This window comes from Rana temporaria, chromosome 2, assembly GCF_905171775.1.
Source record: "Rana temporaria chromosome 2, aRanTem1.1, whole genome shotgun sequence".
NCBI classification, from domain to species: Eukaryota; Metazoa; Chordata; class Amphibia; order Anura; family Ranidae; genus Rana; species Rana temporaria.
The window spans coordinates 326712947-326727168 of NC_053490.1; the positions used below are offsets into that span (position 1 = coordinate 326712947).

A 14222-nucleotide genomic window follows, 5' to 3' on the forward strand; every position below is an offset into this window, starting at 1 on the left:
GCCGATCTAGTTTTCCAGCCACGGAGGCGGCACACTCTGAATGCTGGGGCGGGCGCGGCCTCTGACATCACTGGTTGCTAGGCGCCGGGCGGCCAGAGATTCTAGCAACCAGTGCAGTCAAGTGGCATGCCACAGCTTCGGAGGCTTGGCGCTCCTTTTCTGCAGCAGCTTACAGTGTCGGGGCGCTGTGCACCCGCCTGGGATCGACCCTGTCCGTCCTGTTGGGGCCCCATGGGCACCTGGGGCCCCTGGGCTATGCCCAGGTGTGCCCACTGGATAAGATGGCCCTGCTCCTGGTTCCACCCATCATTAGTCTATGTTGTAAGCCCTTACTGAGACCACAGGTCCCACATTTTTGGGAGATCCCCTATTGGAGTATGTCATTTGGTATAAGGGAATGGCAGTTAATCAAATGTCCCACTCTAGGAATAGAGGTAAAAAAAATTGTAATTTTGACATAAATATAATTATTGCAATAATTTCTTGGTGTGTGAAGGAATTTGGGGATCTTCTAGCAGCCCCAAAAAACATGCCTTGGGGCACTAGAGGTTACATAGGCCCAATGCAGTTTCAGTGAAGCAGGTATTTTCCTATATCACATGGAACAATTAAAAGTTAATGTGTCTCTTTTATTCTTGTTGTTGCTAAAATATATCAACACTAGTTGCTTAACACCTTATGCACACTTTCCGTTGCATCAGAGGGGGGCGGGGCCACCCACACGTTACAGGTTATTCAATTAAAGCATGCGTTCACCTTTTGTAACATGTTACATCCATATTCAGGGTGTAACATGTTACAAAGGGTACCGACCCCCGTACCTCCCTGATCCCCGCTGTGACAGCTACCAGGGTTCTTCTCCCTCCCCGCTAGCTGTCGCAATTTAAAATAAACTTTGCCAAGCGAGCCTCTGCCCTCCCAGCCACGTCACTAATTGACAGGGCTCTGTGCATGGAAAACTTGCGGCTGTCAGCTTGTAGTTTCCTATGAACTACCATGGTAGTTCATTTATGCTTCCTGTCAGATTGTATCTGCTTACCCATATGGGATGTTAGGGGAATGGGGAAGCAGATACGGTACACTGGCAGATCTTCTGAAGATCAGCATAGCACCAGCGATCCTTTACAGGCTCCAAATAAATAAATAAATGCTTTTTTTTTTTTTATCTGCAAAAAAATGTGCATTTATTTTATTTTTTTTCCCAACAAGTGAACCTATCCTTTAAGCTTTGACAAAAAAAATAAATAAATCTGGAAGCAGATTGTTTTTTAAGCAGCGCTGCACCAGATGTTTCACTCTCCAGTTTTAGTAAATCAACCCATGGGCGTATAGCCCTACAGAACAAACAGTGCATAGTCCACAAGTGTTTTACTGCTTCTTCTCTGCTAATAGGAAACTTTATTACAGAGAAAAGACATAGAGCATATCATAGCTGCAGCTACAAACTTATAAACACTGGCCCAGATTCAAGTAGAATCGCGCAATATTTGCGTGGGCAAAGAGCAATTTTTTTTCTCTGCGCCCACGCAAATATTGCGCTTTGCCCGCGATTCACGGAGCAGTTGCTCCGTAAATTGCGCGGGCAATATGCTAAGCAGCCAGGCGCAAGGCTGCCTAATGTAAATGATCCCGCCGGGGGCGGGAATCATTTAAATTAGGCGCGCTCCCGCGCCGAGCGAACAGCGCATGCTCCGTCGGGAAACTTTCCCGACGTGCATTGCGGCAAATGACGTCGCAAGGACGTCATTTGCTTGTAAGTGAACGTGAATGGCGTCCAGCGCCATTCACGGTTCACTTACGTAAAAACGACGTTAAATTTGAACGTCGCGAGCGGGAGGCGCAGCTATACTTTAGCATTGGCTGCGCCTGCTATAGCAGGAGCAACCTTATGCTAAAGGCGCCGTACGGAAACTCCGTACCTTGCGTGAGAAGGGCCCGCGCAACTTTTGTGAATCGGTGGTAGTATGCAATTTGCATAATACACTCCGATCACAAAGGCCGCGCCCCCTAGCGGCCAACGCAAGAATGCAGCCTGGGATGTGAAGGCATAAGGAGGCTTATGTTTGTCACATCCTAGGCTGCATTCGGTGTAACGAGGTTCCTGAATCAGGAGCACTCGTTACACCGGAGCAAGTAAGCACTTGCGCCGCGCAACCTATGGTTGCGCGGGCGCAAGTGCTTCTTGAATCTGGGCCACTGTCATCTACTGGTTTAGGAATAGCACAAAACACAATTCTGTATTCTGTATTCCAACACCGAATACTGTACATAAGGGTTTGGCATCAGGTGTAACTGGGTGGCGGTCTGCATTCTGGCCATTCATCTCTGGCACATACTGCCCTAAACGTAAGGGCTGATAGGTGCCCCGTCCAGCGGCAGCAACTGTCGGCCTCTCATGGGAGTTTGGATGGTGCACTTGTGCCTTCCGCCCGCAGCTAAATGCTAGAGCATCATGATCCAGGGCTACATGGCCAGTGTGCATGAGGCCTTATTGTTAATATGTACCTACATCCAGGGCCGGACTTACCATTGGGCTTGACTGGGCTCAAGCCCATGGGCCCCGCCCAATAGGGGGCCCCCTTTAAAAACATTTTTTTTTAGGGGTCCGGAGGTCCCCAGGGGCCCAAAGGCCCCCGGGCGGCAACCCCTCTCCTTTTTTTTATTTATTTTTTATAAAAAAAAATGTTTATATATATATATATATTTTTTGTTTTGTTTTGTTTTTATTATTAACCACTTCCTTACTGGGAACATATACCCCTTCCTGACCAGGTGAAATTTCAGCTTGTGGCACTGCATCACTTTAACTGACAATTGCGCGGTCGTGCAACGTGGCTCCCAAACAAAATTGACGTCCTTTTTTTCCCACAAATAGAGCTTTCTTTTGGTGGTTTTTGATCGCCTTTGCGGTTTTTATTTTTTGCGCTATAAACAAAAATAGAGCGACAATTTAAAAAAAAAACAATATTTTTTACTTGTTGCTATAATAAATAGCCCAATTTTTTAAAAAAAACATTTTTTTTCTCAGTCTAGGCGATACGTATTCTTTTACATATTTTTGGGGAAAAAAAGTAAAAAAAATCGCAAGAAGCGTCTGGTTTGCGCAAAAGTTATTGCGCTTACAAAATAGGGGACAGAATTATTATTATTTTTTATTATTTTATTTTACTACTAATGGCGGCGATCAGCATTTTTTTCGTGACTGCGACATTATGGCGGACACATCGGACACTTTTGACACATTTTTGGCGCCATTCACATTTATACAGCGATCAGTGCTATAAAAATGCACTAAATACTGTATAAATGTGACTGGCATTGAAGGGGTTAACACTAGGGGGTGAGGAAGGGGTTAAATGTGTACCCTAAATTGTGTTCTAACTGTAGGTGGAGGGGGGGTGACTGGGGGAGGTGACCGATCTATGTCCCTATGTACAAGGGACACAGATCGGTCTCCTCTCTCCCCTGACAGGACGTGGATCTCTGTGTTTACACACAGAGCTCCACATCTTGTCCCTGTAGCCGCCGATCCCGAGTCCCTGGCGGACATCACGGCCGCCAGGCACTCGCATCGGCATCTCAGCGATGCGGCGAGCACGCGCGCGCCGCCGGACGCGCGCACGCCACTGGATGCGCGCGCAGGCCGTCTTTTTACGGCCTGTTAGAGATTGAGAACCACCCCGCGGCCGTATAAAGTCGTACGGCCGTCGGGTAGTGGTTAAAGGGCCCAGGGGTCTCCAGGGCCCCCGGATGGCAACCCACTTTTTATAAAAAAAATTACATTTTTTTATATATATATATTTTTTTATTAAAGGGCTCAGAGGTCCCCAGAGCCCCATGTGGCAACCCCCCCTTTTTTTTTTTTTTATAAATGTTTATTTTTTTATTTTTGTTTATATTTTTTATTAAAAGGCCCAGAGGTCCCCAGGGGCCCAGAGGCAACCTCCCTTTTTTTTATGTATTTTTTTTAAATGTTTATTTTTTTTATTTTTTTATTAAAGGGTCCAGAGGTTTATTTTTTCTTTTTATTAAAGGAAGGGCCCAGAGGTCCCCAAAGCCCCGGATGGCTACCCTATATATATATATTTTTTTTTTCTTTACTTCTTCTTTTTTTTTATATAACCCCCCCCCCCCCGCTTCTTAATTTCAGGCGGCAGCACCCCCCCGCCCCGGTTCTCTGCTCCAGGGGGCCCATGCCTTAAGCTCTGTAAGGGGCCCCAAAATTCCTGATGGCGGCCCTGCACATACCTCCCAACACGCACGGGTTCTGCGGGACTTTCCCACACAGACAGCTTCTTCCCGCAGTACCGCAAAAGGGTTAATTTTCCTGCACTGCAAGAGGAGGCAGCACGGAAGCAGGAGGAACCGGAGCGGTGTGTGGAGGACTGTGGCTGCTGAAGGGAAAAAAGCCGAGAGCCGGGCTAATGACAGTCTGTGGCCCCGGCTGTTGGCACAGGTGAGAGGCATTCCCCCTCGCTCAACAAGGGCTCTTTCACACTAGCGGACCGCTTGTCCGCTCATTACAAGTCCGTTAACGGACTTGTAATGAATCCCTATGGGAACGCGTCCGTTAGCGGATGGAGCATCCGCTAGCGTCCGCGTCAGTCGGAAAACCTATTTTTCTTCCGTTCGGCGGAGCGGAACTGATGCAGACGGACAGACGGTCCGTCTGCATCAGGTTCCCCATAGGGGACAGCGGAGCAGAGACAGGGCAGTCCCTGCACTGTGTGCGGGGACCGCCCTATCCGCCGACAGCTGAGCGGGGATCCCCGCTGAGCCGACGGAGACACACGGAGCGGACCCGGAAACGGTCCGCTCCGTGTGAAAGAGCCCCAACTGCAAAACCCCCCCCGCTCAACAACTTCAATTCGCCCCCCCCCAACAACTACTTCGACCCCCCCCCAATTCTCGGCTCCAGGGGGCCCCTTCAAAACTCAAGCCCAGGGGCCCCCACCACCCTAAGTCCTGCCCTGCCTACATCAAACTACTGAGAGTAACTGTAAATGCCCTACATGCATCTTTCTACACAAGCAATACCTAAAGCTGGAGTACACTAAAAAGCAATTGTAAAAATAAATCACTTCTAATGAAGTGTGCCCCATATCTCTGGCTGCTTAAAGCTGAGTTACACTCATTTAAAAGTCAGCCGCTACAAAAAGTGTAGCTGCGGACTTTTAATAATCGGATGCTCACCTGTCCCACAGTCCAGCGATGTGGGCGAACGAAGCCCGGCTCCTCTCCCCCTGCTCTCTGCGGTGCCGGCATTGTAACTGTGGGCACCCGACTGTGGCGTCACAGCCGGGAACGCACAGCGCATGCGCGAGCTGCGCTGTGCGCTGTGATTGGCTGGGCAATCTTCTGGGACCTGTGGCTTATCTCAGAACATTGCAGGGTGGGGAGAGGTGAACTTCCTTCCAGGGCCGCGATGCTCCGGGACGAAGTGGGAGCTAGGTGCCTCTAAAAAAATTACATGTCAAATGTGACATGTCAGGGGGTCAACATCATGCAGAAGTTCAATTTTTGGGTGGAATTCCGCATTAAAGAGGAGTTCCACCCAAAAGTGGAATTTCCGCTTTAAGGACTCCTGTCCCCTGACATGCCACATTTGGCATGTCATTTTTTTAGGGGGGGGGGAGCGGGTACCTAGTTTTGACAGGTACCCAGCTCCCACTTCCTCTCTTAGCACCGCGGGCACCATGACCAGAAGTTCTCCTCTCCCCCTCCCTGAAATCTTCTGGGACGCGTCACACGCCCCAGAAGATTGTCCCGGCCATTCAGGATGCACCGCGCAACTTGCTGAAACGACTGGAACTCCGCTATAAACATTTGTAAAGTTTCTTAATTTTATTCAACCCACAGCTTCCTGCCAGAGCTGAGACCTAACTTGTGTCTGTTTACACCAGCCTACCTCCGGGTCAGCTTAAAAAAAAGGAACAGAGATCGGCCCCTTCCGTTTAGGATCGGATCAAAGGTAGTCAGGTGTAAACAGACTGAGGAGTCCGTTTACTCCCAGCTGCCCATAGAACAGAGCGGGTTCTGTCCGTGCTCCAATCAACCAGGGATCTGTGAGCTGATCTCCTGCTGATCGGAACAGAATCCGCCCCGTGTAAAGGGACCTTAAGGCCTCTTTCACACTGACACGTTTTTCAGGCGGTTATACCACCAACGCACCTCCGCTGTCCCGTGTGAAAGGGGCCTAATTGCAGCACTAGTGCCTCAAGAGCAACGCTTTTAGGACCCTTTCACACGAACGGATAGAATGGTGCTTTTAGCTGTGGATTTTCTAGTTTTCTACCGCAGCTAAAAGCACACAATGCTTTCCTATGGCCCCATTCACACACAGCGTTTAGCTGCGATTTCGTTACATGCGGTTTGGTGCGTATAGAAAAAATAGAATTGAATGCCTTCAGGTGCGATTTAGTGCAGCTATATGCACATAACCGCAGGTAATCGCAGTCTTTTGTGTCAACTGCGGATATCAGCGTGAGAAAAAAAGAACAGGAAGCACATCATAATAAAAATAAATAAAAAGGGTTGCTGTGGAAATGGAATGCCTTCAGGTGCGATTTAGTGCAGCTATATGCACATAAACGCAGGTAATCACAGTCTTTTGTGTCAACTGCGGATATCAGCGTGAGAAAAAAAGAACAGGAAGCACATCATAATAAAAAATAATAAAAAGGATTGCTGTGGGAATGACTACCGCAGCCAAACGCCGCCGCATGTAACCGCACATACTCGCAATGTACAAATGCAGCTAATCGCAGTGCTTGGAGCCTTAAATTTCACAGAACATTTAACATGCTTTTAACTGCGGCAAAACAGCCGTCCGTGTGAAAGGCGCCTTAGAACCTAAGACAAAACATGTTTTTTTTTTTTTTTTATAGCTATAACCTCTGTCAGTTTTTGTTTTTTTGCCATCTCCCACTGAAACATTTCTGTTCATTTCCTGTCCCGAAGACCAAACAAGCAGCACGAGGGGGGGATATCTCCAATGTGAGGGAATCCAAAATGAAGGTGGTCATCAGAACTAATGTCACTATTGGAAGATTCTGTTCTAGTCCTGTTCTAGTGACAATCCCAATTTTTACCAAACAGGGGCACAAACAATGATAACCGGACAGATGTTCTAATCCTTCTCCACGCTATCCATCGCTAAAAAGTTTTGCCTTTAGTTATACTTTAAGAGAAATTAGTCCTATAACGCAGTGGTCATCAACCCTGTCCTCAGGGCCCACTAACAGGCCACATTTTATGTATTAGACCCCTTTCACATTGAGGAGTTTTTCAGGCGCAAAAAATAGTGCTGCTATCCCGCCTGAAAAACTCCTTCACTGCAGACTCAATGTGAAAGCCTGAGGGCTTTCACACTGAGGCGATGCGCTGGCGGGAGACAAAAAAATCTCCTGTCAGCAGCATCTTTGAGCGGTGAGAGGAGCGGCATGTATACTGCTACCTTCCCATTGAAAACAATGGGAAACCGCCGCAATACCGCCCGCAATGAGCCTCTATAGAGGCACATTGCGGGCGGTATTAACCCTTTATCGGCCACTAGCGGGGGTTAATACCGCACCGCTAGCTGCTGATTCCCGCGGCAATCCCGGCGGTATAGCGCCGCTATTTTTAGCGCCGTTATACCGCCACCGCGGCTCCCGCCCCAGTCTGAAAGGGGCTTTACCTTGGGGAGATGCAGACTAGAATACTGCAATCACTGAGCCGCAAATGATATCACCTGTCATGTATTTCAGTTATCTTGCAAACCTGGCATGTTAGTGGGCCCTGAGGACAGGGTTGATGAACACTGCTATAATGTATGACATGACGAGGGTCATCCCTTGAAAAAACACCATACACTTGCTTTCATTACCGTTTTCTAAAATCATAGCGCTAGCGATTAGAAGGGAACAGAATTCACAATAACCCTAAGCACATCAGACATGTCTAGTCTAGTTCTGCCCGAAAAATTGTCACATGCAATTTAAAGTGAATTCGGTAGATACAGATGATACAACTAACTGCTCTCACTGATGCTGGTGATGATAATAACAACAACCATGATAAAAAATAAAATAAAATGCTCTTACGTCTTTCGTAATTCATTATAGATTACTCTCAGTTCTTCTTTGTCGGTAATATTCAGTCTGTCTGTTTCTTCCAGGTGTTGTAGGAATGTATTTCCAGATTGGACACCTGCTTTCAGACTTTTTCGTGGCATTTTTCTTCTTTGTAGTTGGTGGTATCCTCCAGCGCAGTGGTGAAATTGTAGACTGTCTGTGTCCCTGAGAATCAATGGGCCAAGACATGCATCTACAGTTTATTTATACAAAGCAGGTGTGGCTTAGAGAGAAAAGGAGACTGGTTTATGGCAGCACTTGGGGAAGAGAAATGAAAGTGAAACTTGTTGTAGCTTAGTCACACATTATTCCACAATATAGGAGCCTGTCCACATGGTCATCAGGCTTGTGTTGATACCTCATGCCAGGCCAGGCCTCATGCACACTGGGGCTTTTCCAAATGCTTTTCTAATGGCAGGAGAAAAGCAGCTGCTAAAAAGCCCCTAAGTCGTGTTTTTTTTTTTCTCGGGCGTTTAATTATTTCATTGGCCAAAATATTTAATTTATTCTGCCCTTAAAAAAAAAAAAGCGCTTAGCGTTACCGCACCATTAGATGCATTCAGAGTCATTTACCCACACTTAGGCGCATCAGACGTTTTTAAGCTCAAATTTTCCTTTTCAGAGTGCACAAGTGTTGTTGTTTTTTCCGCCTCTAAACTCCTCTAAGGGCTCTTTCACACGGAGCGGATCCGTATTGATCCGCTCCGTTAGTCCGTTTGGCTCAGCAGGGATTCCTCCGTTAATCCCCGCTGAGCTGTCGGCGGACAGGGCGGTCCCCGCACACAATGCAGAGACCGCCCTGTCTCTCCTCCGCTCTCCCCTATGGGGAATCGGATGAATACGGTCCGTCTGTCCGTATTCATCCGATTCGATCCGTCAGACGGAAAAAATATAGGGGTTTCTTCCTTCTTAAAAAACGGATCCTGACGGAGGCGGGTGATTACGGACGTTAGCGGATGCTCCATCCGCTAACGACCGTGATCCCATAGGGAACCATTGTAAGTCCGTAAACGGACTTATGAAAAGCGGACCATTCGTCCGCTGGTGTGAAAGGGCCCTAAGGCTCTGTTCACATATATGCGTCTTGAACCGCTTCCAATTTGCATAACGTGAACTTGCAACCTCCTCGATGCAGCTGGTGTGGGGCGACCATGGTGTGGCTTTAGATAGGATCCTATGCATTTTTCAGTCCAGTTCAGATGCGATTTCAGGTAAAAATTTGCACCTGAACCAGTGAACAAAACCGCACCAAACTCCAACGATGAAACCACGCCGCATATATATATATATGAGACCAGCCTGAATGCATATAGTGTGCATGGACACATAGGTTAACATGGAGGGGCATTTAGAGGCAGAGAAAAAAACGCATGTAAAGCCATTCATGGCTTCTATCTCCTTTATTTAAAAAGAACACAGCATACAACAAATAGGAATAAATAAAGGGATGGTACCAAAAAAGTTAATTTCTAAATGACATATGATGTCTAAGATGTGTGGGATCTAGATATCTACAGATATCTGTTGGTAATGAGCATGCAATTGGTGTTAAGCCGGCCATTGTTGGTTCGAATCTTGGCCGGTTTTAGCAGGAACCAGCCAAGATTTTAACCATGTATGGTTAGGCTGAATGTACCCAAGCAGGCTGAATGTACCAGGGCCCTGTGAGCCAACCCGGTCCCCTAAGTTCTAAGTTTAAAGTGGCAGCAGGTCAATGAGAGTCTCAGAGGTCCAGCAGCAGAAGTGATTCGTAGCCTGCGGATGAGAAAGAAAGACTGTGTGCCCTGTATGTTGTATTTGGGTGGGTGGAGAAGCTTCCTGGGCTCCTATACAAATTTGAGCACACTCATCAATGAAAGGGCAAGAGAAAGGCATAGATCCAATCCTGCACGGGTGTGCAGGGTACACTGCACCCAGTTGCCGGGGGAGTTTGCGGAAGTGCCAGGGCACGTCAGTCCCAAATGTTCTGCCTCGAGCCCGCCGGTGCGCCCGCTGCAATGTGTACACCCCCCGCCTGCCGTATCGCCTGCTGGCTTACCTGCTGCATATCCCCCACTGCAGTGTGCACATCCCCTGCCCACTGTATAGCCCATACGAGGAGGGTGGTGGAGGTAGGCTAGATCTGCCCCACCTCCTCCTCATGTCCCCCCTGTCCCCACCCACAACCCCTCCGTGCAGCCAATCTGTGCCTGCAAAGGGGGTGTGGGCAAGAGATTTCCTGCCTTCCATGTGGCATAGTGATCTTTCCTGCCTTCCAGGTGTCATAGCGTCCGGTCCCCTGATCTACATATCAAGGCACCAGACTATGAATTTCAATGGGGTGGTGTTTTCTTATAGCACCTGATTGGAGCCAGAGGCTCTAATAGGCTTAAAAAATGGTGGGCTTGGGGCGCAGAGCACTGCGCTCTGATCCCACCCAGTTGTGTGACGATGGCAAATACATGTTCACTATTTTCACACTAAAGTTCCTCCCCGCAGGACGTGAGATCTGTTTTCCGATTGGCGAAAGCGTCAGGCGATCCTATTGGATGCCTACAATTAGGAGGAACAGAGGGGAGACACATGGCGGAGGAAGCCGCGGGAGGAGTGGACACCGGAGCCGCTGCCCACACCACGGGAGAGGAGGAGAGGACACCACAGGCTGCCAGCCCTAGATCGGGTAGGTGGGGGGCAGGGCAAAGGGGGTGGAGTCAGCGGTAGAACCAGGGGGAGGGTTGGGCAAAATGAGGTTTCACCTAGGGTGTCAAAAATCCTTGCACCAGCCCTGTTTTGTGGGCACTGGTAGGCTTTAAGGCTTGGTTTACATAGGTGCGATGCGGGAACCCTGCAAATCCACTGCGGGTTTTCGCATCGCACCTGACTCGCAAGGTTAACTGCCTTATGCGAACCGCTGCAGGTGTCAATACAAAAGTTAATGATCTGCACATCCGATTCTGGTGCAGATAAAAAAAAGGGGCATTTTGGTTTGAATGCGATGCAAATTCAGCCATACAATCTGTATGGCTGAATTTGCATCGCACAGACATCGCATGTGATTTGCACTGCAGTGCGAATCACATGCGATCTTGCACAGCGCACTAGTGTGAACCCAGCTTTAAAAGTTGATAGATGTATCTCATGCTTATAGATTTTCTGGTTTTCTCCGCTGTCACATTTGGCACCTTTCAGGGGAGGGGGGAGCAGATACCTGTTTAATACAGGTATTTGCTCCCACTTCTGGGCATAGATAGCCGCATTATCTGCGGGTATCTATGCCACTCCCCCCCCCCACTGTCTTTTGGGAGACACACAGGTTCCAGAAGACTAGAGAGACCATTCAGATTGCACAGAGCGAGTCACGCATGCGCAGTAGGGAACCAGATAGGGGAGCCGCAAGGCTTCGCTTCCTTATTCCCTTACCGAAGATGGCGGCGGCTGCACCCGAGAGCCGAGCGATAGCACGCTGGACAGATAAGTGTCCTTTTTAAAGTCAGCAGCTGCAGTATTTGTACAGTAGCTGCTGACTTTAAAAAAAATATTAATTTTTTTTTCACAAAAAATTGCGTTTGAAAGACCGCTGCGCAAATACTGTGTGACATAAAAAATTGCAACAATCGCCATTTTATTTTCTAGGGTCTCTGCTAAAAAACATATATAATGTTTGGGGGTTCTAACTAATTTTCTAGAAAAAAATATGGATTTTAACTTGTGAATGAATGAATTAATAACTTGTATGTCGCTACAAATGCGAACTAAATCGACTCAAGATGGGTCTTAAGCTTGTTCCTGAAGTCCAGATAGTTTTCATTCGAGCAGATGTCCACAGGTAGAGCATTCCATAGTCGGGGTCCTTGGACAGCGAATCTTCGTTTGCCTTTTGATTTGTAGTGGGTCTTGGGGATGTGGAGGAGGTTCTGATTAGTTGACCAGAAGGGGCGACTGTAGTGCTTTATTTTGTCGCAGAGGTATTGCGGGGCTTTTCCTTGTAGACGTGAAATTTGGTATTTGGGAAGTCCTAGGTAGAGAGAGTTTGTGTAGTCAAGTCGGGGATTGATGATTGTTCCAACTACTGCTGCTGTATCTCCTTACGGGATGAAGGGAATGAGTCTACGCAACAGGTGAGGAAGGCAATGTCGACCCTAGGGGGGGGCCAGAGGGGGCCCCCCCAACATTATGCTGTGCCCCCCCCCCCCCAAAAAAAAAAAAAAATTTGCTCGGGCCACCGCTGGAGTAACACAGTCTCTCCTGAGAGGGAGAGTGTTCCCAGTTCCTCCCCCTCCCTCTGCTCGCTGACACTACCACAGCCGCCCGATCTGCTCCTTCCCCTGCATCCTCATTGGCACGGAGAAGAGCGAGTTGCAGGAAGGACTCCACAAGCACTGTGGGGGGGGGGGGCAAGCCTTCATCTCAGTTTTCTCCCGTCCTTAGGACAGGAGAACCAGCCTGTAAATTCCGAGAGTGGTGACGGCAAGCTTTCACAGCCCAGCGAGTCCAGCCACCACCCCCCCCACTCTCCTCACATATGAGCAGGGAGGAATACAGCTCCAACTCCTTCCAGTCCTGCCCACACTATCCTGGTGTGCTGTGTCTGAAGAGAGGGGATGTGTGGTTGGGAAATATGAAAATCAGCAGCATTCCTGGCTGTGTGTGAATGATGCCTGAGATTCTAGCCTGGACCGTGGGTAAGTGTATGCACTGCAGACTGCAGTACACTGTAATCACTGAACTGCATTATCTCCATCCCTTCTCTCCCCCATCTGTCTCCCTCCCCCTCTCTTGTTCTTTCAAGAGATTCACAATTTACTTTCACTTTCAGTTAGGCAGATAATATAAGGTGCACAGATTGCAGGAAAGAAACTTGCATGATTCCCCCTTCAACACAGACAGTGCTGACAGGGGAATATCCCTCCTGCCCAGCAATTGTATTCTCCCGGTAAACAGTGATTATCACTAGTGGCTATAGCAACCACTAGTGATAATCATAGGAGAATCTGCTCATTAATGGTTCAAATCTCAGCCAGTTCCTGCTGAACCAGCTGAGATTTAAACTGTATATGGCTAGTCTTAGCTCTTAGGCAGCCCATACATTGATCACTTTTTTCATTCAACTGTTAGGTTGAATGGGAAAAAAAAAAGAAATTATCCAATTCCCCCATCTAGAGACCAGTGCTGCCAATAGCAGGGACAGGACAGCTGGGGAACCCCACAGTGGCAGAACACCAGGGCCCGGTGGTAAGACAAGCTTTGCAACCCCGATAGTTCTCCCACTGCTTTGGACCCTTATATTTTCTTGGTGTGCTGGTGACATATATCTCTTGTTTTCTGACACCCTGGGGGGCCCCAGTATAGTGAGAAGGGAGCTCACTGCAGAACATGTGAAAGGGCCCATTGTGGGATCATAGTAAAGGGCCCCAGGATATATTATATATATATATATATATATACACAGGGCTCAAAATTCCAAGTCTTGAGCCACTAGCCAGGCCTCAAGGGTTAATCGCCACCAGTTTCCCTGCCCAACCCCTACCATGCCCCATCCCTAATTCTGCCGCTAATCACGCCCTCATAAATTATCTCCTGGAATAACACTGTTTTATGCAGAATTAAGTTACAAAAATAAATTAACAACTTTATCAGTTCCCCTCAGCACAGCCTCACCATGCCCACCATTGCGGGCTCACCGTGCATTGCAGCCTCATCGTGCCCACCATTGCGGGCTCACCGTGCATTGCAGCCTCACCGCGCCCACCATTGCGGGCTCACCGTGCATTGCAGCCTCATTGTGCCCCACATTGCAGCCTCACCGTGCACCACATTGCAGCCTCACCATGCACCACATTGCAGCCTCACCATGCCCCACATTGCAGCCTCACTGTGCCCAAACTAAACAAATTTGTCTAGAGATAGAGACAAATATGTTGTGGGTCATTATTGGCACCAGGAACCACATGAAACAATTGTTATGTAAAAACAATTCCTTTACATCTTTATTGTTCCAACAGTTAAAACAACAATATAAAATATCTGTAGACTATACATAGAATAAGATCATACTAGCCTGAAAAAAATATATACAGAATATTAATCATGCTACTGTCCAAGTTGTATTGATTCTGCCGGACTCTGGCA

At 48.0% G+C, this 14222-nt stretch overlaps 1 protein-coding gene across 1 annotated transcript in view; it reads right to left on the reverse strand.

Moving 5' to 3' along the window:
- Positions 1 to 8341, reverse strand: part of LOC120927053 (putative helicase MOV-10) — a 136922-nt gene extending 128581 nt beyond the window's left edge. Inside the window, exon 1 of the mRNA XM_040337484.1 lies at positions 8085 to 8341. Within this exon, the coding sequence (XP_040193418.1) occupies positions 8085 to 8215 (131 nt within the window). The 5' untranslated portion in view covers positions 8216 to 8341. The remainder of the gene's footprint in view (positions 1 to 8084) is intronic.
- Positions 8342 to 14222: the final 5881 nt, after the last annotated feature.